Source organism: Drosophila subobscura, chromosome E (assembly GCF_008121235.1).
Source record: "Drosophila subobscura isolate 14011-0131.10 chromosome E, UCBerk_Dsub_1.0, whole genome shotgun sequence".
Lineage (NCBI taxonomy): Eukaryota > Metazoa > Arthropoda > Insecta > Diptera > Drosophilidae > Drosophila > Drosophila subobscura.
The window spans coordinates 8,853,510-8,877,038 of NC_048531.1; the positions used below are offsets into that span (position 1 = coordinate 8,853,510).

A 23,529-nucleotide genomic window follows, 5' to 3' on the forward strand; every position below is an offset into this window, starting at 1 on the left:
TTCCAGAATATCTAACTGAAACAATGACAATAACTTAACAAATAACAAGTACACATAAATATTTGTATTTATCTATTTACTAACCGATTTTTGGGGTCTGCGACCCTCCATTACAGTATGCTATAGTCAATTAATGTTTCTATGTGTGTTGTATGTATTATTCTGTTCAGATAAATCAAGTTTACATATATAAAGTTAGTGCACAAAACAGAGAAATTCATCAAACTTTTACTTGAACATTCAAAATGATTATTTCCCCAGTTCTACATCACTCTTTACATCCTACATTCCCACACATGAATGTATACATTCGAGCGACTGCTACATGACATTCGTGCGGTACTTTACAGGTACACGAAGTTGGTGTGGAGCATTCGGCTCTCGGCTCCCCATGCTCGGCACTGTGCGCTCCATCTAGCTGCCGGCCAATTCCGAATTTTGATTCCAATTTCAGTTCGTTCACAGCATTCGTGGAGCTCGCACAGAGCCAGAGAGAGAGAGAGAGCGAGGGAGTGATTCGTTTCGGTTTGTTTTTGGAGTTTCCATCACGGACTCATCAGGAACGTCGTCGTTGCCGTTGCCGGTCCGGGAATATGTGTGTGCGTGGTGCAGCTGCGTTCCGTTCGCTCGTTTCACTGCAGATGAATTAATTGGTGGAAATATTTACAAGCAAATTCATTGGAGCGACCACAAATCCAATTACACTTAAACATATTCATATTCATTATTGGATATTCGTTATTCGTGGAGTGTTTTTTGTGTGTGTAATTACTTAATTGAGCATCTAAAAAGAGAAAAGGGTTTCGCTGCCACACGCCATTACATCTTGGGGTAGGTTGTGTCTTGGCCCGGCGTAGAGTGGCAACAGCAGCAGCAGCAGCAGCATCGCTGGGTGGCATCGTCTATAGCTGCTCCACTTCCGGTTCCGCCTGTCCGTGTCTGTGTCTGTAAGCCACTGAATTCAGCAGACCCAAATCGGATTACTCAGTTTGTTGCCACACAAAAAGGATGTCTATTGTGGCTGCCACTGGCTCTCCCTTTCTCTATCTCTGTCTCGTCCGAGGCTGCCCCAAAAACTGACAAACTCGGCACATTTTGCTGCATATCCGGGGCATTCTACACTCGGGAACGGTTTCTTTTGTGACTGGATTTTTGGCTGCTCGTTTTGTTTGTTTGTTTTGTGTGCTTCCTCCACAGTCGCGACAGTCGAGACAGTCGAGAGGCCCGTATCTGCAGCGTTAGCAGCTGTGGAATTGCATAATGTCCAGTTTCCTCTTCAGAACGCAGCTCAAGCGATAGCATCTAAATGGGGGAATTTGGGGCTCGAGAAGTCTAAGTATGTCTCTGGAAATTGAACTCATTTACAAGCAGACAGAGTCTCACTCTAATCGGGAAGCCAATCAAAGCAAATGGAGCACTCTCGCAGCACCCCCTCACCCTGGCACTTGTACTTCATACTGACAATAATTGTCAGAGCATAGCTGCCAATAATAATCGGCAAGGGAATGCAAATAACTTTGGAGCCAGTGTGTGTGTGAGTGTGAGTGGGTGGGCGGGTCAGTCAGTCACTCGATTGGAATCAGTCCAGTCGTGGGAAACGGACACATGTCGGTGGGGGGCGGACATTGTAATGCAAACAAGTCGCAGGAATCCATGGGAGAAGGAAGTTGGCTTCGGCATCAACATTTGCTATGCATTCATGTGTCCATCAAGTGGGTTCAATGAACTGCCAAGAAGTGGAGCGGCCAATAAGTCATTGATTGGTGTAGGAGATTCCCACTCGCTGGGGACACCAGCGGAAATTGGCGTTCTCCTTAGAACCCAATCGGACGTGTGATGAGACAATTTCAGACACAGCAGCAGAACTGCAACAGAGACAGAGACAGCAAGCAGAATGCAAAACCAAGTCAAGTGCATTGCCCTGCCCTGGCTTCAGCTCCTGTTGACGCTGCACTTTTGCCACCTTACGCGGCATACTCTCGTGGAGTGGAGTGGCCAAAAATAAAAACCAATTCCGATTCCCGGCCTCAGCATGAATGTTGTGCATGGCTGGACTGTAGGCGGGGGCCCCCGTTCCCATTGTGGCCAAGGAAGGGTCGGGGAGTTCGCGCCCAGCCTCGGCCCATTCATACGTAATGAAAACTGGCATCTGGCGGCGCCGCAATTCATCGTCAGATTGTTTCGGTAGGGAGATGCGGAAGAGTTCTTTCTTTGCAGACACAGATGATGCGGTGGGAGGATGCGGATGTAGCTGTGCTGCAGTTTGCTGCTGTTGCTGTTCCCTCTATGAATATGCCGCACATAAAACATATATTTACTCGTATAAAAACCACACCACATACAAATCTTTCTACACTTTGTAGGGGAACAAACAGAGAGCAAACAGAAACCATCAAAATTGATTGCTTTAACATGGACTCGAATTCGGTGAGCCCCCTGCCGCCGCTGGAGGCACCATTGGCCATGTTGGACAGCGAGAAGACACCGCCTGGGACCCCGAACGGCATCGAGATGCCGCCACCGCCAGACGAGAAGTAAGTTCAAACCGATTCCCAATCGCACAACATTTTCTCACTGGCATCATCAAGCAATCAACACAATTCACAGCTTCCCTGCCTCCAAAAACATTTGTGCATAAATATTTAAGTAAATTGTGTCACTTAGAACACAGATTTGCAGACAGACAGACAGACAGACACATCCCACAAATGGCCCCAGAGAGCACAGAGCAGAGCAGAGACAATTGGAGAGCTGGCAATTGGTTCTGTTGCTCAGCTGGCAGCTGGATTTGTGTTTTGTGTTTCCACCGACTAAGTCTCAGGGTAAACTCTGTACCAGTCTTATGTGCCAGCCCCTCGTTGAAGCCTGTCCTGGCCGTTAATCGATTCTAATGGCACCATGCGGCGTATGTGAATGGGATTGGGGCACGTTAGCATTACGCTCTGCCCCAAAAGGCTAAGGCTAATTAACAACAACAACAACAACTGTTGACGCCTACACACCCTTTGACTTGTGGGGTGTACTCTGGGTTGTTATTTTTACGCGCCAATTTCCTAATTCACATATCTTTGAAAGTCGTAAATTTCATTTTAATGCGACCTCGCTCGCAAATCACACACAAAACTCGGGCACATCCTTCCCCCCACACAGAGACACACACACTGACACACAGACACACACACATGCAACAGTTGATCGCGTGTGCGCGTACAGTTGCCTCCGGTAGTAAACATTCCCATCCCATCCCCTCCCACTCCCACTCCCTCCTTGTCCTTGTCCACCAACTTCAAGTAATTACGAACATATTTTCCAGACGAACGCACATCTGCCCTGTGTCCTTAGTTGGCTTCAACCTTTTCGCCGCCTTCTTCTGGCACATTTTCATTCCGTTTTCATTTGCTTTTCATTTTCATTTTCATTTTCATTTGATTTTAAGTAATTTTTTTGGGCGCGCTCCCACTCCAAAAAAAGGAAATCCACCAGCAGAGGGCTCCACCGACCTCGAGTAATGACCAAAGCCGGGCAGAGCTGAGCAGAGCCACTAACCAAATAGTATAATAGATATCCAGCTTTGAAGAAGCAAAACGTCACCGCAAAATGTGCGCCTTGGAGTCCCAGGCCTCTGCCTGGAGTCCCGGCTACAAGTATTAGTGCATGTAGAACACGCAGCAGAAGCCCAAGCTACATGGGTATTAGTGTTTGTAGAGCGCGCAGCTAGAAGCTACATTTGTATAAGTTCGTGTAGCCAATGATTTTGTAGCGCTCCAAACCGGTTTCACACGGACACTGCAAGCAATGTATGTGTTGGTGCGTTGACTTCCTAAACTGTGATGAAACGAAAATTCGTTTTGATGATTTGATTTTGTTTTCGGGGCTTGGCGTATGAACCTGACCTGCCGCAACATGTGCAGAATGAGGGGTGGGGGTTGGTGGCCAGACCCTTGGAAAAAATAAATATACCAATAAAAGTTGTTATTGTATTTGAATGCTGTAATTGTTTTAAATGCAGATTTTATACTGCTTTATTCAAAATTGTATGCATATTATGGAAACGCCGTCGCTTCTCGACTTCGTTGCTGCCGTATTATCAACATTGTTACCAAATCCATCTTTTACAGACAAATCATTTTATTTCATTTCATACAACTTTTCAACTGCTGTTTTCGTCGTCGTTTCTGTTCTCGACTTCATGTGCGCTTTAATTGTTAGCGCTTGAAACCTTTTCATTTTTTTTTTTTTTTGCTTGTGAGCTAACATACCATTTAAAATGAAAACCCTCAAGACTTTATGAAGTAGCTTGCCCCTCAATATCAAAATAAATTTGTTTTGTGTGACCTTTATATGCTTTATATAATTTAGGGTGAAAGGGGTAACGGATATTAACATCTGAATATGTATACAAATAATGAATTGCGGCAATCGACTTTGCGATACAAATATTTCCCATTAGAGTATTCAGAGTCACGGTGTGAACAAGCAAGAAGTTTTGACGGAACGGGACATGGAGACATGTTTGATGGCAAGGCGGCTGCCTTGCACATGTACACACACATTAACACTTGCACATTTTCCTCCGTCTCCCATCGGCAAATCGAGATTTGGACAACTGACCTCAAATTTGATGCCCAAGCAAGGCACTAAAATCTGCATAGACCCACCGCGTACTTATTATTTTTTTGTTTTATTTGTGTACATAATTTACATATGTATGTATAATGTACATACATATGTGTGTATGTACAATTATTCATATGTTCTTACATAAATATGTATGTAAATTTGTACATTTGTTTGTATTTATAATTTATAATTAAGCTGATCGTTAGCTCATTGTGCACAAATTTACACATACATAGTATGTACATTATACATACATATGTAAATTATGTACACAAATAAAACAAAAAAATAATAAGTACGCGGTGGGTCTATGCAGATTTTAGTGCCTTGCTTGGGCATCAAATTTGAGGTCAGTTGTCCAAATCTCGATTTGCCGATGGGAGACGGAGGAAAATGTGCAAGTGTTAATGTGTGTGTACATGTGCAAGGCAGCCGCCTTGCCATCAAACATGTCTCCATGTCCCGTTCCGTCAAAACTTCTTGCTTGTTCACACCGTGACTCTGAATACTCTAATGGGAAATATTTGTATCGCAAAGTCGATTGCCGCAATTCATTATTTGTATACATATTCAGATGTTAATATCCGTTACCCCTTTCACCCTAAATTATATAAAGCATATAAAGGTCACACAAAAACAAATTTATTTTGATATTGAGGGGCAAGCTACTTCATAAAGTCTTGAGGGTTTTCATTTTAAATGGTATGTTAGCTCACAAGCAAAAAAAAAAAAAAAAAAAATGAAAAGGTTTCAAGCGCTAACAATTAAAGCGCACATGAAGTCGAGAACAGAAACGACGACGAAAACAGCAGTTGAAAAGTTGTATGAAATGAAATAAAAATGATTTGTCTGTAAAAGATGGATTTGGTAACAATGTTGATAATACGGCAGCAACGAAGTCGAGAAGCGACGGCGTTTCCATAATATGCATACAATTTTGAATAAAGCAGTATAAAATCTGCATTTAAAACAATTACAGCATTCAAATACAATAACAACTTTTATTGGTATATTTATTTTTTTCCAAGGGTCTGGCCACCAACCCCCACCCCTCATTCTGCACATGTTGCGGCAGGTCAGGTTCATACGCCAAGCCCCGAAAACAAAATCAAATCATCGAAACGAATTTTCGTTTCATCACAGTTTAGGAAGTCAACGCACCAACACATACATTGCTTGCAGTGTCCGTGTGAAACCGGTTTGGAGCGCTACAAAATCATTGGCTACACGAACTTATACAAATGTAGCTTCTAGCTGCGCGCTCTACAAACACTAATACCCATGTAGCTTGGGCTTCTGCTGCGTGTTCTACATGCACTAATACTTGTAGCCGGGACTCCAGGCAGAGGCCTGGGACTCCAAGGCGCACATTTTGCGGTGACGTTTTGCTTCTTCAAAGCTGGATATCTATTATACTATTTGGTTAGTGGCAGAGCAGAGCAGGGTGTGTTTGCAGTAGTGAGAGTGGTGGGTGCTTCTCCTTACCCCCCACCCGTAAGTGCTGACTGACCCAGAAGCAAAGTTCTTGTGCCACAAATTGGGGGAAGCCTCGTTTCCATAAATATTTGATAGGCTCCCAGGCTGCTGCTGCCAGGTGTCTTGATTGATTCATGCTCACTCAGCCACACATTTATTTCATTTCACCCATTTATTTATAGATCCAACCCCAAGACACTCACTCGTACGTACATGCGTATTATTGATGTACAGGTGCCCCATTAATTAGGCACCGAATTGAGGCAACTACTCCTCATACACTTGTTATGTACTTTTGTTTGTCCACTTTTGGTCACATTATTTATGTACTTTTAATCTGTTGGCGTATGAGTCGCGTCTTGACTATCTTTTATCTTTACAATATTTATCTTAGCAATAGGAGCCGCTGCAGGCAGTAATAATCTTGAAAGTCAAAAATTGTATAATCCAAGGCCTTGGCTTTGGGTAGATAACTTTCAAGTACATTTCTGTTGGTTATATCAGCGTACATATGCATATAAATGGATTAGTAAGGCTTACAATGATTTCCGATCTTCTCATTACAATTTAGTTCTGTTTGTTGTGTATTTTATTCAATTTAATTTGTTTTTTTTTTAACAAATTACATTTCATTGCACCTTTGAATTCTTACATTTGACATGCAATCTACACGCATGGTTTGTGTCTCGACTACACTCGAGCGATCTTTATCAAAAACACCCTAACGCGTCGTTCGTCGTTTTCAACGATCTGGCGCACGGCTACACAACAGCTTTGGGCTGCCGGAAAATTGAAATTTTGTGCTTGTCTTGTCTCGATCGCCCGTTACAACAGATATCTGTTGTTCCCCGTGTATATACTGTCGCTTGTCGCTGCTTGTCGTTTCTCGATACGTGTGAGGATAGCGGGCGGCATTTGAATATCGTTTGTGTGTGTTTTGCTGCTGGTGTGTGTCTTGTGTCTCTCGCTCTTAACAAAAGGAGCAACATAAACAAAAGAATAACCGAAACCGGCGATTTTATAATTAAAGCGTTTTGTTTATACTCTTGCGGAGTGTGTGTGTGCCACTTTTTACCAACTTTAGATGCTTCCAATTGTGTAAAACACACAGAATTCTGTGTGGCTTTCTTTGGCTCTTTCGGTGTGCTGTAAAATTGAGAGTTTTTCGGTGCCTAAATCGAAATTTGCATCTATAGAAATCGCATTAATTAAAGCCGCTGCGTGTGAACTTTTCTGCCCCGCATGAGCACACGAATAGATAACGAATCTGCGGCTGTATGGGATCGTTTATGGCAGAACAGAACTCGAACCTCGAATCGAACATTTTGTGATTGACAAATTAACGCATTTAAATTAGCAGCTGTATCTGTTCGATATCTGGGTTCTGTTTCAGTAGTTTCAGCGATTAACGATCCCACCAACAGTCAGATGACAGTGCCAGTGTTCCCCCTACTCTACCCCCCTTTCCGTGTCACAATTGTCTATAAATTGGCATTTTGCAGCAACCCAAACTCAATTGCGGAAAGCTTTACCCCATGAGCGATCTATAGAAAACTAATATATAGCTGTATATATAGTGACGCATCATTCAGATCGTTTCTAGTGGGGGGTGCGACAAAAAAAACAAGAAGCCAAACACCCAGCAGTTTTGTCAAGTAATTTCGAACACTTGACTAAATGCGCGATCGTCACTTGGCCAAAATGCCGCGTGGAGGAACAACAACAGCGTAAGTGAACCCCTTGCAAAACACGCACACAAGACCCCCAATCGAGTGTACAATATTTATTTAAATTAAACAATTGCGGATTAAGGCGAAAAACACTGGCGACGAGTCGGGCGGAGTTCATCTGAGGATCGCATTCGTTCCCGCAGTTGTGTCGCCTCTGGTTATGGCACCGCGAATTCGATTCTATCTTCAAGATACAATTTCAGAGGCACATGTGTGTGTGCGTGTGTATATTTATGATTGTATATGCAATCATGTCGCTTAATATGATCGGACACCCGCACTCTGGCGAGCCGCAATTGAGACTCCGAGACGACGCGCCGTCTCTAAACAATTGTCGGGCATTGTAAAATAAAACCACAGCGCACTTCACTCTGCTCTATCCACATAATTAACCCGCAGGATACATACAGACATATGTATGTACATCCAGCGTGTTGTGTATGGATTTTCAGTGGTGCGTGCTGCTGCGGGGGCCAACAAATGTTTTAATTTGCCTCCAGTTGCAGACTTTTAATTGTGCATTCCGCTCCGGCTCGTTATTTGTTACATCCTATGGCTGCTGTAATTGAAATATGCCCAGGCTTCCTGGAGTACTCTGAATCCTCCTCAGTACTCCGCCTGCCCGCACTCTTCGCGCTGTCTCCATGTTGGACAGTTAACGCTGCTCCAGTTACCGTTGGGGAGGCGGCCTGTGCCTCCGGCAACGTCTTTAGCGCTGCGACAGCAGTTATGGCCATAATTAGCCTGCTTTTAAGTACAGATACGGACAGAGTGCTCTTCTGTTCCTCTTTTTTTGTGCCTGTGGCTGCTATTTGTATGGCGACATCTTGTGGCCATGGCAATCGCAGACAGAATCACCATCACATGATCTTATCTCTTCGCGTGTGATAAGAAAACATTAACATTTGTCTAAGCTTTGGGCTGATGCTGTGTGATGACGGATGCCTTGCCCCTGAACTGTGCAGCTACACTTTCCGCATTCCCCTCTCTGTGCTGTGCTGTGCCATTTGCAGCAATCAACGGAATGAAACGACTTTAATTAAATTTGCATCTATCAAGAGGTTGATTGGTTGCCATCTTCGGCCAGCAGCCTTTGTAGGGTAATCCCCTGCAATGCCATTCGTGTGGAGGATGCATCTGAGAACTGTCCACTTGTGCGGCGCTTTCTCTGTGGCACTGTGCCTGCGCCTATGCCTGTGGGTGCCCAGTGCCGAGTGTCAACAGCCTCCTTCGCTTCGCTTCGCTTGGATGACCCATTATCCACAGCCATGACTGAGGTTCAGGTTCACGTTCAAGCCCGGCATCGACTTGCAATCCAAAACAGGTGGCGGCGGCACAGGCAAAAACAAGTTTTCCATAAAGCGAAAAGCTTTTAGCGAAAATTTCTCAGACCAGCAGCAGCTCGCTCCCAGTTGAAAAGTGAAAGAGATACACATGCACACATGCAGATGCATAGATACAGATACACAGCGCCGATGCACACCCATTTGTGGGCCCGACTGCTGTCTGCAGTCTGCCGTCTGCTTATTTGCTGCGGCAAGTGAAATGTGTGTTAAAGCAAACACACACACAGCTCTGCCCCTTCTCCAATGTGTTGAAAGCTAAATGCCTGCCCCAACCACAGAGGCAGCCACTGCAGCAGCCAGAGAGGCACAGACACCGAGCTGTAGGAGTACGAGCAGTTGCTGCTGTTGTGGCAAGCATCGTTCATTGACATCGCCATCGAATGTGTCTGTCTGGGCTTGGGCTCTCTTTCCACTCAGAAGATCTTTCTCTCTCCCCCTCTGTGGCTCTGTGGCTCTCTCGCTGTCAGTGGATTATTGTTGCATGTAAATTAGAGCATTCATTAGCACTATCACCAAATGTTGCAAGTGGCACTGGGAAAGTGAGAGTGTGACTGTGACTGCGACTGCCAGTGATAATAGTACTTAATAGTTTCCCATTTGCTTTGCTTTTGCTTTCATTATCGCAGCATGAGTCAGGGGTGGAGGGGGTATACGGGGTTGTGGCAGGGGCGCAACGCACTATTAATTTAAATAATCATTTTGTTTGCTTTCGTTTCGCATGCCACTGCAATGCATTTCACTTGAAGAGTTGTCCGCCTGTCTGTCCGCCTGTCTGACTGCCACTGGGCCTGGCCAAGAGCTGCACTTGGGACTGGAATGATTAAGCGCCTCGTTGGCAGCCAGCAATGCGCCTAATTACCCCAGCCTCCAGCGCAGCCCCCACAGCCCATAATCCAGTTTGTTTGTTGGCTGTTTACATTGAACAGATGGCCCGCGGATTTGCTGGGGCAGCTCCTTCACCCTGCTGGGTTGGGGGAACTTCTCACAGAGCAATGTACCAGTGCAGCACCCATGCCCATGCTCTGATGATGGATATGTTTCGGTGATGATATCATTCCACCCATCATGGGATGACATATGATCGCTCGACAAGTGATGAAATGAATACTCGTGCACCCCCGGCCACAATTGAATTGAAACCATCAAATTTTGACTCCGTTGGGGGAGTGGAGTGGCAAAGGAAACACTTTCCCAGCTGTCATACAGAATTAATCAGTAAATTAAACTCTCACACTGCCGTACAAATCCCCCAATGGGCAACAAATTAAACAAGCTGCGGTCCATGTTTAAGAAGAGGTGAAAAAAGCAAGTACCAAATATTCAGCTGGCAACACAGAGCTGGCTCCACTGCACAGAGCTGGGAAATCTGGGGTAGCTTCAAAGGAAATGGGAAATTTACTTAGCAAATTAGATAATTGCAGAAACTCTCTTAATCTCAGTGATTCCACTTGAGGGTCTGGCTGGCTGTTGTGCATCAATTAGGCCGATTAGCAGCACATTCAACCCGCAATTAGTTCAACTAAATCTCAAGAGAATTTCCATAATTCCACAGCAACATTACAAATTATGCTTAAATGGGGAACCATTTACATGTGGAACAGTTCTGTGTTGGGCAAATCTCTGGAAATGTTTAATTTTTGACCATGTAACACCTCCCCACGAAAAGGAACTCCAGCAAAATGAAAGCCATTGACAAACCCTTTATCGATGAGCTGAACCGAATGCTATTCCGTCGACCCCGTCTTGGCATACTGCCCAAGAAAGAGTAACAGAATTGAAATTGAAATTGTAATTAAAATTGAAAATTAACTCCTTGCAGGCGCTATGAGGAGGATCCGGATAATGCCTGGAACTGCTGCTCCTGGTGCGAGTACTTGCTGATCGTGATACTCTCCACCATTCTGCTGGTGGGTGTCCTGGTGCTGACCCTCTTCTGGGTGATGTTCTATCGCGATGGCTTCGCCTGGTCCGAGAGCCCCAAGCAGCAGTTCAATCTGCATCCCATCCTGATGATTGCCGGTTTCGTCACTCTCTCTGGATTTTGTAAGTCACCTGCCATTGTTTTCAGCTGTTGCACGATCTCATCATGATTGTCTCTCTGTATCTTCTGTCCGCGCAGCCATCTTGATCTATCGCCTGTGCCGGTGCGTGAAGCACATCTATGTGAAGCTGATCCACATGTTCTTTCACGCCATTGCCATTCCGTGCATCGCCCTGGGTTTCCTCTCCGTCTTCGACTCCCACGAGGCATTGCAAAAGGTGAACTTCTACAGCCTGCACTCGTGGCTGGGTTTCGTGACTATGGGCATGTTTGTGCTGCAGTTTGTGATCGGATTCTTCAGGTATGTCCCATACACCCCCCCCAATGTCCCAATCCCGCATACTAATCACCACATTGCCGATGCCTACATTAGCTTTCTGGTGATGCTCTGCTGTGAGAACAAAACCTACAGCTGCCGCTCCGCCATGGTGCCCATACACGCCAGTCTGGGTCTGGCCAACTTCTGGCTGGCCATTGCCACATCTGTGACGGGTCTCATTGAGAAGGAGCGCGAGACGGTGGCCGAGACCAACGTGAGGTGAGTGTCTGTCTCTTTGTGCTTTTATCCTTTCTAATTATTCTATTTTGTAGCGCCGAGAACAAGCTCATCGAGCATTACATCACCAGTGCCATCGGCATTACTCTGATCTTCATCGGGATCATTGTCACCTTTGCGGTGCGACGATCCAACGCTCCTGCCTCGGCCAAAGTCTACGTAACCGAACGCATTTAGGATGTTCCAGCTGGACCCAGCCAACCACAGCCAGTGCAGGAAGAACGTCTCAAAGGAGACGCATCCAAGGACTCAGAGCTTTGAACCATTGTCGTCCTGTCGTGAAAGGCTTAGCACAAAACAGATCACGCTTCTGCATACTCTATCCTATCCATTCATACCTGTTATAACGTTTTACATCCATATGTTGTATATGCCAAATTTAATTCCCTCTACTGCGTAAATCAAAGAACCTTTCTCACCCATCCAATGGCAGTTTAAACTCCTAAGTAGATTTGTAGGTTTAGGAATCTCAAAGCATTACCGCCTCACCACTTGGTAGTAGACAGTAACAAAAGTACCCGACCAGATCGAATCAGAACCGACCGAGACCAAAACAGGCAAACTAATCAAAATTCAAGTGTTCAGCTGAACCTATTCGTACATACAATACATACAATGATTAGCCAGTTTTTTGGTACTATAGTAGAATTTTGATATAAGCCAATGTATGATGATACTACTAATCTATGTACTATACCACATAAAGCGTACACTTTACACATTTATTGTAGATTCATATTGTCGCATTTGATGTTTCTCAATATAAGCTGTAAACCAATTTTACAAATAAATAAAAGATACTTTCCCCAGTCCGGGGCTCTTATAATATTTGATACAGATCTTAGTTTTATAACCAAACTGATGCAATTTTGATCAAATTTGAATAAAATTTCATCAGTTTAGCTCAATGTTTAACTATTTTGATTAGTTTCGATCAATTTTGATCTACTTTAATACATTTTAAACTTTTTTTTATTAATTTTGATACTTTTTGACCAATTTCCATTAACTTTCATCTAGTTTCAATCGTTTAAATCCGTCAAGTACCTCAAGGGTTGAAGGATACTCTTTTCCTGTTTAACGCTCTTTGGTAATAGAAAGGCATGAATGCAGCAGCCTGAAAGTATGGGAGGGCGTGCCCTACCTTCTGGGATCGCGAACCATTGACCATTTCTTTGGTTTTATTCAAATTTTCCAAATAAAAATCTCGCCAACCAGAACTTATTCAAGGTATTCAAAATGCATTCTCGCTTATCATGGTATCATTTGGATATCTATTGTTTGGCGTTAATAACTTTCAATAAGACATTATCTTATGAATTTGTCCAGCTTTATCTTTGAGTAAGCTTGATAAATATAAATTTACATATTTGTTTGGTTATTTTATTCAGTTTTTTATGCATATATAATGCAATATAAGTACTTGAACCACGTTTACTACATTTTCATTTCAAACGATTTTTATTTTATACTTTTAACAATCGATAGTATGATGGTTCCCAACACTTTCTGCCAGAAAAATGAGCTCCCTGACCGTTCGACACAGAAGAGGATTTCCCTGACTGTTAAGACACAGGAGAGGATTTCCCTGAGAATTTCCATCACGTAGAATGAAAATCGCCGTGTAATTTACCTGGCGCCACTGGAGTTTTTGTTACGCATTTACCTTCTGTCGACACCTTAGTTTTTGGTACAAATTTCACACCATGAAAGCTCCCTTGGTTTGTTAACGGAGTTTTGAAAGCTCTTTTCCTTTGCAGGGAAGTTTGAACAGCTAATGATAACAACTAAATATAAAATAAAATATATTAATATTTACTGAACTGCCCCCCAACCCACTCAGAGCCAATTATAATATTTACTTATGTTCCCTTTGTGCAATTGTCAGGAAAACAATAGAATTTCTATTTCTCGTTTGTTGCGCGCGCTATTTTTCCAAAATGTTCAATGATATCAGTTAACCTACATGTGTCTCTACATGTTACATACATTTGCATACTGAAGACAAAGCTCCCGTGCTTCCAGAGGGGGTGATTTAAATGAAAAATTCAAATAAAAATTTGTAAAATATAAGGTCATAAGGTATACAATCCCATACAAAAGAGTATTTATAGTAAGCCAAATTTATTCTTCAGTCGGACTAAATTATTGTTTTAGTGGGGAAAGTCTTGGCAAGCTAGTAATATCAAATATAACATCAACATCGAGGAATCTGATTTAATCTGACTACGGTTTATTTACGGTATATTTTGAAGATTCAATGGTATATTTTGGTATATTCTCGAAGCCCTGACGGTATATTTTATCGATAGTTTCGCGGTCACACTGGTTGTAACACTCCATTCCCAATAACGTAACGTTTAATGCTATTTGTTTTGGTTGGTTCTTTTAGTTTTAACCCTGTTCAGCAAACATTCCAATAAAAAGAGTTATGAAAACTAGCCAATCTTGTGGAAAATTGATTGTTGAATTAGATACAATTATAGTTTTAGCTCTGAGAATTCTAACTAGCTAGTAATATCAAAAAGAACATCAAAATCGAGGAATCTGATTTAAGACTACGGTATATTTACGGTATATTTTAAAGATACAATGGTATATTTGAGATATTTACTAGGCCCTGACGGTATATTGTATCGATAATTTCGCGGTTACACTGCACCCGGGTAAACAAACAATTTTCCGATCGAGCTAAAAAAAACCCGAAGAAGCCAATAAGTGTAGCGAAGATTAATGAAATGTGCGTTGCGCGCGTGAAGAATTAAATTAATTAATCGAATTAAAGTGTTCCGCGAGCTCCAAGTTGGATAATGCGGGCACAGTGCCACAGCTTCAGCTGCTGTTTAGGTGAGTTCTCGTGTGTGAGGCTGCAGCTGTGTGGCTGCCATGAAGGGCTGGGGCAGTGCCGTGGACGGGTGCCGCTAGGCGTTGGGCAACTATAAATAATATACATTGCTATTTTGGATAGGCGACGCCAGCCGTGTCGCCCCACAAAAGCACCAAGAATCAAGTGCAATTTACGTTTTCTTTCGGGGTCCCAGCCCGCGTCCGTTCTGATTACGAAACGGGGCAAGGCGCGCGTCGCGAGTGGTAGGGGCTGTGGCCGCATCGTCCGATTCGGGACCCCACACCCCCACTAGGCATACAATGGAGGAGCTTGGCTTTCGTTAACGAAGGGAAATTGCGTGCGAAGGTGTGTACTCGCACTGGCAGTGGTGTGTGTCTGTTGTTCGCTTTCGTGTTCAAAGCTATCGATTCGGGGTTCGGGGTGTTCACCATTTCACCTCTTCCGGTAGGGCAGAGGGAGGGTATGGTATGTATTTCTTCTATGTGAATCATCCATCGTTTGGCTTGTCGTCGGGCGCAATCAATAAAAATCGTTTAGCATTTACTCGCTTTTGCTTGACTTGACACTTCCTTTAGCGTTAGATTATATGATAAGCAAATGCTACAATCAGTCACAGATACACACACACACACACGCTAGCATGCTTAGCAACGCCCCTTCTCGAAATTCGAATTTAAATGTTTTGCAGCTGTTGTTGTTGCTGTTGCTGCTGCGTTTCTTGGGCACACACAGAGGATACTTGTTCAACAGGATGTGCGCCCCGGCAGCAGCGACAGATGTTTCTGCCTGCCCTCGCATCGTTCCAAGATGCTGCCATGCCATTTCAAGGCCCTCTCCCCTCCCTCCATCTCACTTCCAATTGCCTTTGTTCTGGCAGCGGCGGCTTAAGTACAGCCACTCGGCAAGAAAAATGGGTAAATGGTTCACTTCTAGGCCGGAATGGGACCCGAACCGTTCACTGGGTGCCTGCAAGTGACCCACTTTGGAAGCGCGGATCACATAAGCAGCAACAACAACAACAAAGAGTAAGAAGAAACCTCAACTCAATTGCTTGGCCTTCCTTTCGGGCCCCAGCTTTGTTTTTGCGTACTCTCACGCGGGGTATCATGATTATTCCCAGAGGTTGCTGCATTGCTGCAATTCGACACGTAAACGACCCTGTAATTAGTAAGGGCAGATGCTGTCTGCCTCTTGATATGCCAACCTGTTGTTGAACCCTTCTTTAAATTGGAAGCTATATCATACGGGAAGATCAAGATAATCTTGAATCGTAAAACACACACAATACACACACACGCACACACAGAAATTACCAGCCTCCGAGGGTATCTGTAGCTTCGGTACGCCCAAGCGGGGGCTTCCTTTCTGGTTGTTGTGCAGTTTTGCACTTCTCATTTGTAGTTTCTCTCTCTTGTTGTTACCCACCAACAACCGTAATTACCTGTATTCCTTTTGGCAATGTGTGCGTTAGTCGAGTGTGCATGTGTGATGTGAGGCGAGCGTGTGTGAAGAATAGTTTTCAAGCGGCTGACTGCCGTGAAGCTACGAGTGTGCCGCCGTGTGTGCTTGGATTATAGTCAGTTGATAACGCCCCTAGTTCTCAATGAAAGATTAGCTAAATGTTTTCCCCACTTGAACAGCAGCACCCAATCCCACCCCTCCACTGATATGACAATGTCTCTTCTCTGGCATTCGGTGTCGAAGGTTGATTGAGTCAAATGGAAATTAATGCAAACATGCTCGTACATACATACATATGTACATATTTCATTTTTAATCGCAAATCTCTTCGGTCGGGCGGTTGTTGAACTTGACGGCAGAAAGAAACGTTGAAGATCACAGTGGCGACAGCCACTCACCGCGCTGACCTTGCCCGCCATTATCCATATTGTATAAGAGATATGTATGTGCGAGTGCGATAATGTAAAAATATTTTGTAAAAATTGTGCCGCAATTTCGAACTATAAAGAAAGCGGCTCCAAAGATCTTCGGCCCCGCAGCGAGGCCTGAGGGTCAGCCAGAGCTGAACTGCAGATTCTATTGATGGCCACCAATCACATGTCACAGACGCCGCCACCGCCGCCGCCGTCGCTGCTGCGAATTCCAGAGCAACCCACCCACACACATGAGCGGAGGAAAGAATTTATCAATGGAAAACGCCAGCACAGAAGAGAGCAAGAAAATTAATGCTGAGTTTCCTCAGGCACACACACGAACATTTGAGCATTTTATTTAAATATTCTACAATTGCAGGCCTTTATACTGATAAACAAAAAAAAAACAAAAACTGAAAGGCAAAATGGGAATGGAGAAGGCAATGTGATTTCCTCGAACTCTGCAGCTGTTTTATTTGTTTTCTTTCAAGAAATTTATGTAAAGACAATAAACTTATTGGCCAGCGAAATGCGACGGGGGGTGGAGCAGTAGGATAAGGTGGGATGGGGCTGATCAGGGGGAGTATGCAGTGGGCGGCATTTTGGGCATAAACAGGCAAAGAGAGACGCCTCCACATTCGCATTTCCTCCAATATTCCTGACCACGAAACAACAATTTGTAGCTGTGTTTTTTATCTATATCACATGTAGATCCAATGGATATAAAAAGTTTACGAAATTCACATTAAAGGAGTTCTTTTTTCCAGGCGGCAAATAGGGACGTTGATTCTTTACACTTAATTGCCAGCAAAAAGAACTCGGAACGAAATTTGGCACAGATTGGCAGATACACAGAGATCCATAATTTCGTACTATATACCCATCAGAATGAGATATTTGTATATGTGCTGAGCGAATAGTTCAAATAGTCAATAAAGTCCATTTGCTCAGCCAAAAAGAAAAACTTGAGGCAGTCGTCTGGCATTTTGGAATATATTCTCGCATCTACTCGTATAATTTGTGTTCGCCTTTTGTCTTGTCTGGGCTTTTGTCGGTTGTTTTTGTTTCGTTTCCCAGCCAGCATTTGTTTTCATTTTATCTACATATCATTCTTATGTGTATCTGCTAGTATATTTTGGTAAATGCGCTGCAATTGAATGGGATTTGGGGGGTACGTACGATCATAGCATATGGAAATGCGAAATAGAATTTATGGTCAGGAATGCCTCTGACTTTTCCTCTTCCGTCTTTGGTTATCGTTTCTGTCCCCCACCTCCCACACTCATCTTTAATCATATTTTCTCGGTCATATCTGAATCGGGTAATTCCATTTGCTCCACTGAGCAGCGCAAAATAATCGAAGGAACCGCAGACACCGACACAGACACAGACAGAGACACAGAAGCCCAGTGACAGCCGCGACAGCATGGCGAAGGCGATGCCAATGGAGCTGCTGGGGCTGGCTGTGTGTGGACGTCATTGCATTTGATCAGCTTTTCTTTGAAATGATTATAACTTAATTGAAATTAATTAGACGGGGTCGTCTCAGTCAGACTCGCTGGGAGAAATGTGCATAGAAATGGCATACAAACGTGCAGGCAGACTGCAGTGCAGGGCAGATTGAATTTCAACTATTTATCATGCTAGAGAATCTCGAGAATGCTGGGCATTCAGTTGTGGCAGATACACGGCACACACAATGTGCATCTATAGTTAATTTTTGGGCATATATTTCCAGAGCCAGGCCCGTGTTCGAACGAGTTCATTGAACCAAGCGGAAAACCAATTTGGGCTTTGGCTTTGGTGACTCGTTTTATTTTTTTCTTTTCTGTTTTCTAAACATGACAAAACTTTCCGCTGACCGTTGCAGCCGTAGACTTTATCAGTGGTGCGAGTGTGTGTGTGTGTGTGTGTGGTGTGTGCAGCAAATTGTTGCACCCCCAAAAAGCCAGTCGACTGCCACACGACTGCTACCATAAAAGAGCAACGCAGAGCGGACCAGGCCAGAGCCAGTCCCAGTCTCAGGTCTTCCTATTGCTTCGTGCTCGTGACTCACATAGCCCATTCCATTCCATTGGAAATTGGGCAGCGAAGCGTGCCAGAAGCTGCCGCCTTTCCGCAGTTCGTGCAACACAAAAGCCACAAGGCAGAACAGCAAAACAAACTTTGGTTTCAGTGAGCGACTAGAAGCAATAGCTACCGGTTAGAGCTCGAAGCTGTGCAGTTCGTTCATTCCAATTGCAGCTGATTGGGGGATTCCATTTGGAAGCAGCAGCAACAAGCGCGGCAGAGGAGTGCCTGAGGGTACAGCAAGTGCAATCCAGTCGAACGCAATCGGAAAGTTTATACTCACAAGTTGCATCGTTTATTGCAGTCCGTTTGTGCTGTCCTCGTCCCACGCCTGCTGGTTGCCATGATGCGATACTCGGAAATCTCCCGCGACCTGTCCACGGATAATCTGCGCTACACGGAGGTAAGCACCTCTCGATTGGCCACTCGAAAACTCTTTGATTCATGTTTGCCCATCCCTCAGTTGAGCAGAAAACCCGCAGCCGACTATAATGGATACGCTGGACAGGCGTATGCCACGCAGTTGCAGTTCAAACAGAGCTCCCCCGCTCCGGCTACCGCTTCATTCATGCAGCAGCCTCGGCTGGCAGCCAAGCAGCGGAGTCCGAATGGGAATGCCCATACCATGGCCGGCCTGCGGCAGGATAAGACCCAGAAGGAGCACCAGGTGGAGCCGCAGCTGATGCAGCAGCAGGCCAGCAAAACGCTGAACATCAAGAGCACGCGACGCAAGAACTCCATCGGGTGCCTCACCAGTTTCTCGTCCTCTCCAGACTCGCCCGGCTGCTACTACAGCATAGCGTAAGCTCGGTCGAACCAACCTCAAATTTGGCTCACTTTAAACGAATATTTCTCGATTACAGAGCCTCGGCAGCGCCGTCCTCCAAGTCGCAAAGTCTGCCTGCAAATGGATCCATCAAGCAGCTGGATGCGGTCATCATGAGCGCCCTGCGCGTGCCCGCCGATGTGCTGGCCAACCAGATCACGCTGCTGGACTTTCCCGTGTTCGCCCTGATTCAGCCGGATGAGCTGAGCAGCTGCGCCTGGACAAAGAAGGACAAGCATGTGGTCACGCCGAACATTGTGGCATTCACGAAGCGCTTCAACCACACCAGCTTCTGGACAGTGCAGGAGATATTGAACGGCGAACAGCCCAAGCAGCGTGCCGAGACAATGACGCATTTCATCAAGGTATGTGAGAGAAAGGGATCCATCCATCCATCCATACAGCAAACGTTGTAATCACCCACTTTCGACTCCCCTAGGTGGCCAAGAAGCTGCACGAGCTGAACAATCTCCATTCGCTGTTCGCCATCATCTCGGCCATGCAGAGCGCCAGCATCTATCGGCTGAAGAAGACGTGGGCGTGCCTGTCCAAGAAGGATCGCCAGTCGTTCGAGCGGCTCAGCGACATATTCAGCGACCAGAACAATTGGGCGAATCTGCGGGCCTACCTGGAGAGCCTCCGCCTGCCCTGCATACCCTACCTGGGCCTCTTTCTCACCGATCTGATCTACATCGATCTGGCGCACCCGCACAAGGGCGGGCTGGAGCCCGAGCAGCGGCGCAACAAGATGAACAACATACTCCGCGTCATCTCGAACTATCAGCAGTCGGACTACAAGCAGCTGCAGCCGCATGAGGCAACGCAGAAGTATCTCACATCCATACGCTACATCGAGGAGCTGCAGAACATATTCGAGGAGGATCAGTACAAGTAAAATCAAGCTACAAAAACCCCAAACTTTGATCGTTTAATTAACTTTCCTTTGATCTGCTCGCAGACGTTCACTGAATCTGGAACCGGCATCGCCCTCAGGGCCTAGCTCGTCTTCCTGCAGCTCCAAGGAGTCGTTTAATGTGGAAACCGTCACACCAGCCCTGGGCTGCTTGAATCTCTCGCCTGCCAAAACCATTGGCTCCATGCGCATGGCCAGCGGCACAAAGTTTGTGCCCGGTCATCGCAAGTGCCGCAGTCTGGGCACCAAGTAAGTAGAGTCTTCCGCCTGTGACCTTTTGGTTCACTCGAACTCCCACCTCTAATCTCTCCACCCACCCAAATCACTGCGCCAATTGGACATTGTTTACACCTGGGTCTTTATTAATCGTTAATCTGTTGTTGTCTCTCGTTCACTCTGTCTCTCACTTGATTGTTTTTGCTTTGGCTTCTGCTTTCATTTTGTGATTTGTGTAATTGTACTCGAAAAATGTGTAACTGCAACCGCAACCGCAACCGCAACTGCAAACCTCAAATGATGCACTGCGCCATAGATTTCGTAGCAGCAGCTTGCCGCGCAACTTTGCACAAAAGTGTCAATGCTGCATTGTGATGATTGCGCCGGGCATTGGCACCATATCCAACAAGCGGTGCAGATGCCGTGGGTGAGTCCTGTAGCTAGGATATACCGTAGCCAAAAACCAGTACCCACCTACCCGCAGACCTAAGTTCGGTTCAAATATGCTCTTAAGTTATTGTCTCCTCAGTTTTGTGCACGGACCCAAGTTGGAAATGCTTCATATAAAAGACAAACCACAAAACACACTCTGATCTGCCTCTTTTGATTTGTTTTCTGTTTCCACACTCTTCCCCACACACCTCACACACTCTGAAACGCAGTTCGTCCTTCGTTGCTTTACATTCATTTCTTATCTCATTGCTGAGATGCATGAACCAGCACACCCAGACCATAACTAAAACGGAATCCCTTTACCCACAGCATATTCGGAAAGATTGCCACGCACAGCCACGGCGACGGGCATCCGCATCAGCTGCACTTGGAGCTGGACCAGGGAGCGGTGCCGCGACACCACCTGCTCGATGACTCGGTGCTGGAGCACAGCGACGCCCTGTCCAATGCGGATCTCACATCGCTGGAGAGCGCCGAGGGCATATTGTGTGACTTTACGGGCAGCGAGTGCGATCTGATGTCCCCAGAGGCGGCAGCCGCCATGCAGGGCTGCGTGCGGCGGAAGACCGTGCAGAAGGAAGGACGCAAGCCGGCGGTGGCCTCGTGGCAGCGATACTGGCTGCAAATCTGGGCCAACTCTCTGGTCTACTTTCCGCCCAAGTCCTTCAAGGGCAGCGAGCGGAGCGACTTCAAGCGCGAGCCCTGCAAGGTGTGCCCCCTGGATGGCTGGTATGCCCACGTCAGCGACAACACGAAGCACAAGAACACCTTCGAGCTGTACCACCGCACTCTGGGCACCGTCTACAAGTTTCGCACCGACAGTCCGCAAATGACGCACCTGTGGACGAACGCCATCTGCAAGCTGGCCACGATGCGTGTGCCAAAGCCATTGCCAGCCAATCTGATGTCCTTCGAGTGAGGGGAAATGTACTTCAGCTCGAATCTATTGTACTCATCATACTTGTGTTTAGACCGTAGTTAAGTTAGCCTAGCCATTGTATATGTGCACAGCCCACAAGCAAGCAAGCAATCGAGCAGCCAGCCACCCACCAACTCGAACTCAATCACACGCCACAGAACATTCCCAGAACACACAACGAACGAACAAATTGCAACTGCTGCAACTAGATGAATCGATTCTAATGGTATTTCAAAAGACTGACACTGACACAGACCAGCAGACCAGCAGAGAGCGAAGCGTAGCAGGGAATTGAAGCGAAGAATCAACTCAAATCAACAGACAAACACAATCAAACAAATCAAACCCCATTTCTGTGCTGTCTTTACTGTCCGTACTGTTTGTATGTGTATCCCTCTAAGATTAAGTCAAATATTTGGACTCTTTTTTTGCGCTAAGTGTGCCATATTATTTCTAAATTAGTTTAAGCACCGCGAACACCTAGCTTTGTAACAGTGAATCAAAAATCAAACTCAACTTTCTATATGGAAACTATAGGCTTTAAAATAAGTATGCTATCGCTCACACACTATCCACCTGTAACCTGTAATCAGTTAATCGGTGACTTTGCCTTAAGTTGAATGCACTCTAAACATTTAGATACCTGCGTGTAAACTATAGATATACATATATATATACTGGATGTTATAGACGAATCTAATTGAATAATTTATGTTGTGGGCTTGTCTACTGTCAAAGGGATGAGCTCATGAATTTGTTACTCCTAAGCTTTGTCCACACATACAGAATTTCATTTGCAACGTTTTACATTAGGCTTAAGAAATAAATGCAAACAAAAAGCGATTAAGAATGTGGATGGTAAATATCTCCTCTATCTAGTGGCCAATGTGTGAAAACAAGAGCTGCAAACGAACCGAGAAATTGCTCTTATATAAGTGTGAATATCGCTTTGGGATTTACAGCCATTTTCACCCGCAAATCAGATCGTGCCAAGTGCGGGAATTTGCAATTCATTCGTTTGATGATGGTGATGGTGCTGCCTGCTTTTGGCCCGGGCGCACTGAATTTCAATTAGGGAGCAAAGCATGACAGGTTAGCTGTGAGCCATAAAACGAAGTGTAAAGATAATAGAGCTGCCATTCGATTGCGAAACATGAAAGGGGTGACTAGCGGAGACAGGATGCCCAGTCCAATCATCAGAGAAGGAGCCTTAGCCTTTCCCTTGCGACGGCTGACAGCGATGCTGCTGCTCTTGTGCCTGGCTGTGAGCTGTTGCCTGGGCGGCAAGACCACCACCATGTGAGCCGATTGCATAACCACTAGCCACTAGACCACTTTCACCAAGCAACCCATCCATCCCACCCATCACCTCCTCATGACACGTTTACAGCGTGCGACACACAGACACCCTGGAACCGCAGGCGGACGGCTTTTGGGCGAACAAAACCACTTGGAATGCGCGCTGGGTGAAGTATTGGCGCACCAAGAAGATCTACGAGCCAGTGTGGAAGAAGGTCTGGACGCCGACCGTCCACAATGAGTGGGTGCCGCTGCCGAATGCTCCCACCGAGTGGGAGTGGGAGCAGGAGAAGGGCCACCATGCCCGCTGAGAGACTGAACCTAGCTGAGATTTTATTTATG

The 23,529-nt window shown here is 45.4% G+C and overlaps 3 protein-coding genes across 6 annotated transcripts; all 3 read left to right on the top strand.

Moving 5' to 3' along the window:
- Positions 1-510: 510 nt before the first annotated feature.
- Positions 511-12,278, top strand: LOC117890764 (probable ascorbate-specific transmembrane electron transporter 1). Of its 3 annotated transcripts, none has more exons than XM_034795828.1 (6): positions 511-831; positions 2,364-2,534; positions 10,992-11,215; positions 11,292-11,514; positions 11,587-11,751; positions 11,805-12,278. In XM_034795828.1, exons 2-6 carry the CDS (start codon positions 2,413-2,415, stop codon positions 11,944-11,946), a joined length of 876 nt encoding a protein of 291 aa, XP_034651719.1. In that variant the 5' UTR covers positions 511-831; positions 2,364-2,412; the 3' UTR covers positions 11,947-12,278. The 3 variants fall into 3 exon arrangements, with proteins under 3 accessions (XP_034651719.1, XP_034651721.1, XP_034651720.1); XM_034795829.1 differs by lacking the exons at positions 511-831; positions 2,364-2,534 and adding exons at positions 10,460-10,476; positions 10,839-10,937; XM_034795830.1 differs by lacking the exons at positions 511-831; positions 2,364-2,534 and adding an exon at positions 7,667-7,823.
- Positions 12,279-14,436: 2,158 nt separating this feature from the next.
- On the top strand, positions 14,437-22,578 carry LOC117890715 (ras-specific guanine nucleotide-releasing factor RalGPS1). 2 transcript variants are annotated; one of them, XM_034795756.1, is made up of 8 exons: positions 14,437-14,616; positions 18,866-18,964; positions 19,025-19,362; positions 19,425-19,752; positions 19,827-20,278; positions 20,346-20,549; positions 20,833-20,943; positions 21,279-22,578. In XM_034795756.1, exons 2-8 carry the CDS (start codon positions 18,905-18,907, stop codon positions 21,886-21,888), a joined length of 2,103 nt encoding a protein of 700 aa, XP_034651647.1. In that variant the 5' UTR covers positions 14,437-14,616; positions 18,866-18,904; the 3' UTR covers positions 21,889-22,578. The 2 variants fall into 2 exon arrangements, with proteins under 2 accessions (XP_034651647.1, XP_034651648.1); XM_034795757.1 differs by lacking the exons at positions 14,437-14,616; positions 20,833-20,943.
- Positions 22,579-23,068: 490 nt separating this feature from the next.
- On the top strand, positions 23,069-23,507 carry LOC117892701. The gene is made up of 2 exons (XM_034799112.1): positions 23,069-23,187; positions 23,267-23,507. The coding sequence occupies exons 1-2, from the start codon at positions 23,069-23,071 to the stop codon at positions 23,496-23,498; spliced, it is 351 nt and encodes a 116-aa protein (XP_034655003.1). The 3' UTR covers positions 23,499-23,507.
- The last annotated feature ends 22 nt before the right edge of the window (positions 23,508-23,529 follow it).

What these genes read in the sequence shown, in the direction of transcription:
- LOC117890764 (XM_034795828.1), top strand. Translation starts at nt 2,413, where the DNA reads ATGGACTCGAATTCGGTGAGCCCCCTGCCGCCGCTGGAGGCACCATTG. An exon ending in CCGCCACCGCCAGACGAGAA is followed by an intron (nt 2,535 to 10,991) that starts GTAAGTTCAAAC and finishes AACTCCTTGCAG; the next exon opens with GCGCTATGAGGAGGATCCGG. An exon ending in GTGGCCGAGACCAACGTGAG is followed by an intron (nt 11,752 to 11,804) that starts GTGAGTGTCTGT and finishes TCTATTTTGTAG; the next exon opens with CGCCGAGAACAAGCTCATCG.
- LOC117890715 (XM_034795756.1), top strand. Translation starts at nt 18,905, where the DNA reads ATGATGCGATACTCGGAAATCTCCCGCGACCTGTCCACGGATAATCTG. An exon ending in GGCTGCTACTACAGCATAGC is followed by an intron (nt 19,363 to 19,424) that starts GTAAGCTCGGTC and finishes TCTCGATTACAG; the next exon opens with AGCCTCGGCAGCGCCGTCCT. An exon ending in TGCCGCAGTCTGGGCACCAA is followed by an intron (nt 20,550 to 20,832) that starts GTAAGTAGAGTC and finishes ACTGCGCCATAG; the next exon opens with ATTTCGTAGCAGCAGCTTGC.
- LOC117892701 (XM_034799112.1), top strand. Translation starts at nt 23,069, where the DNA reads ATGCCCAGTCCAATCATCAGAGAAGGAGCCTTAGCCTTTCCCTTGCGA. An exon ending in GGCGGCAAGACCACCACCAT is followed by an intron (nt 23,188 to 23,266) that starts GTGAGCCGATTG and finishes CACCTCCTCATG; the next exon opens with ACACGTTTACAGCGTGCGAC.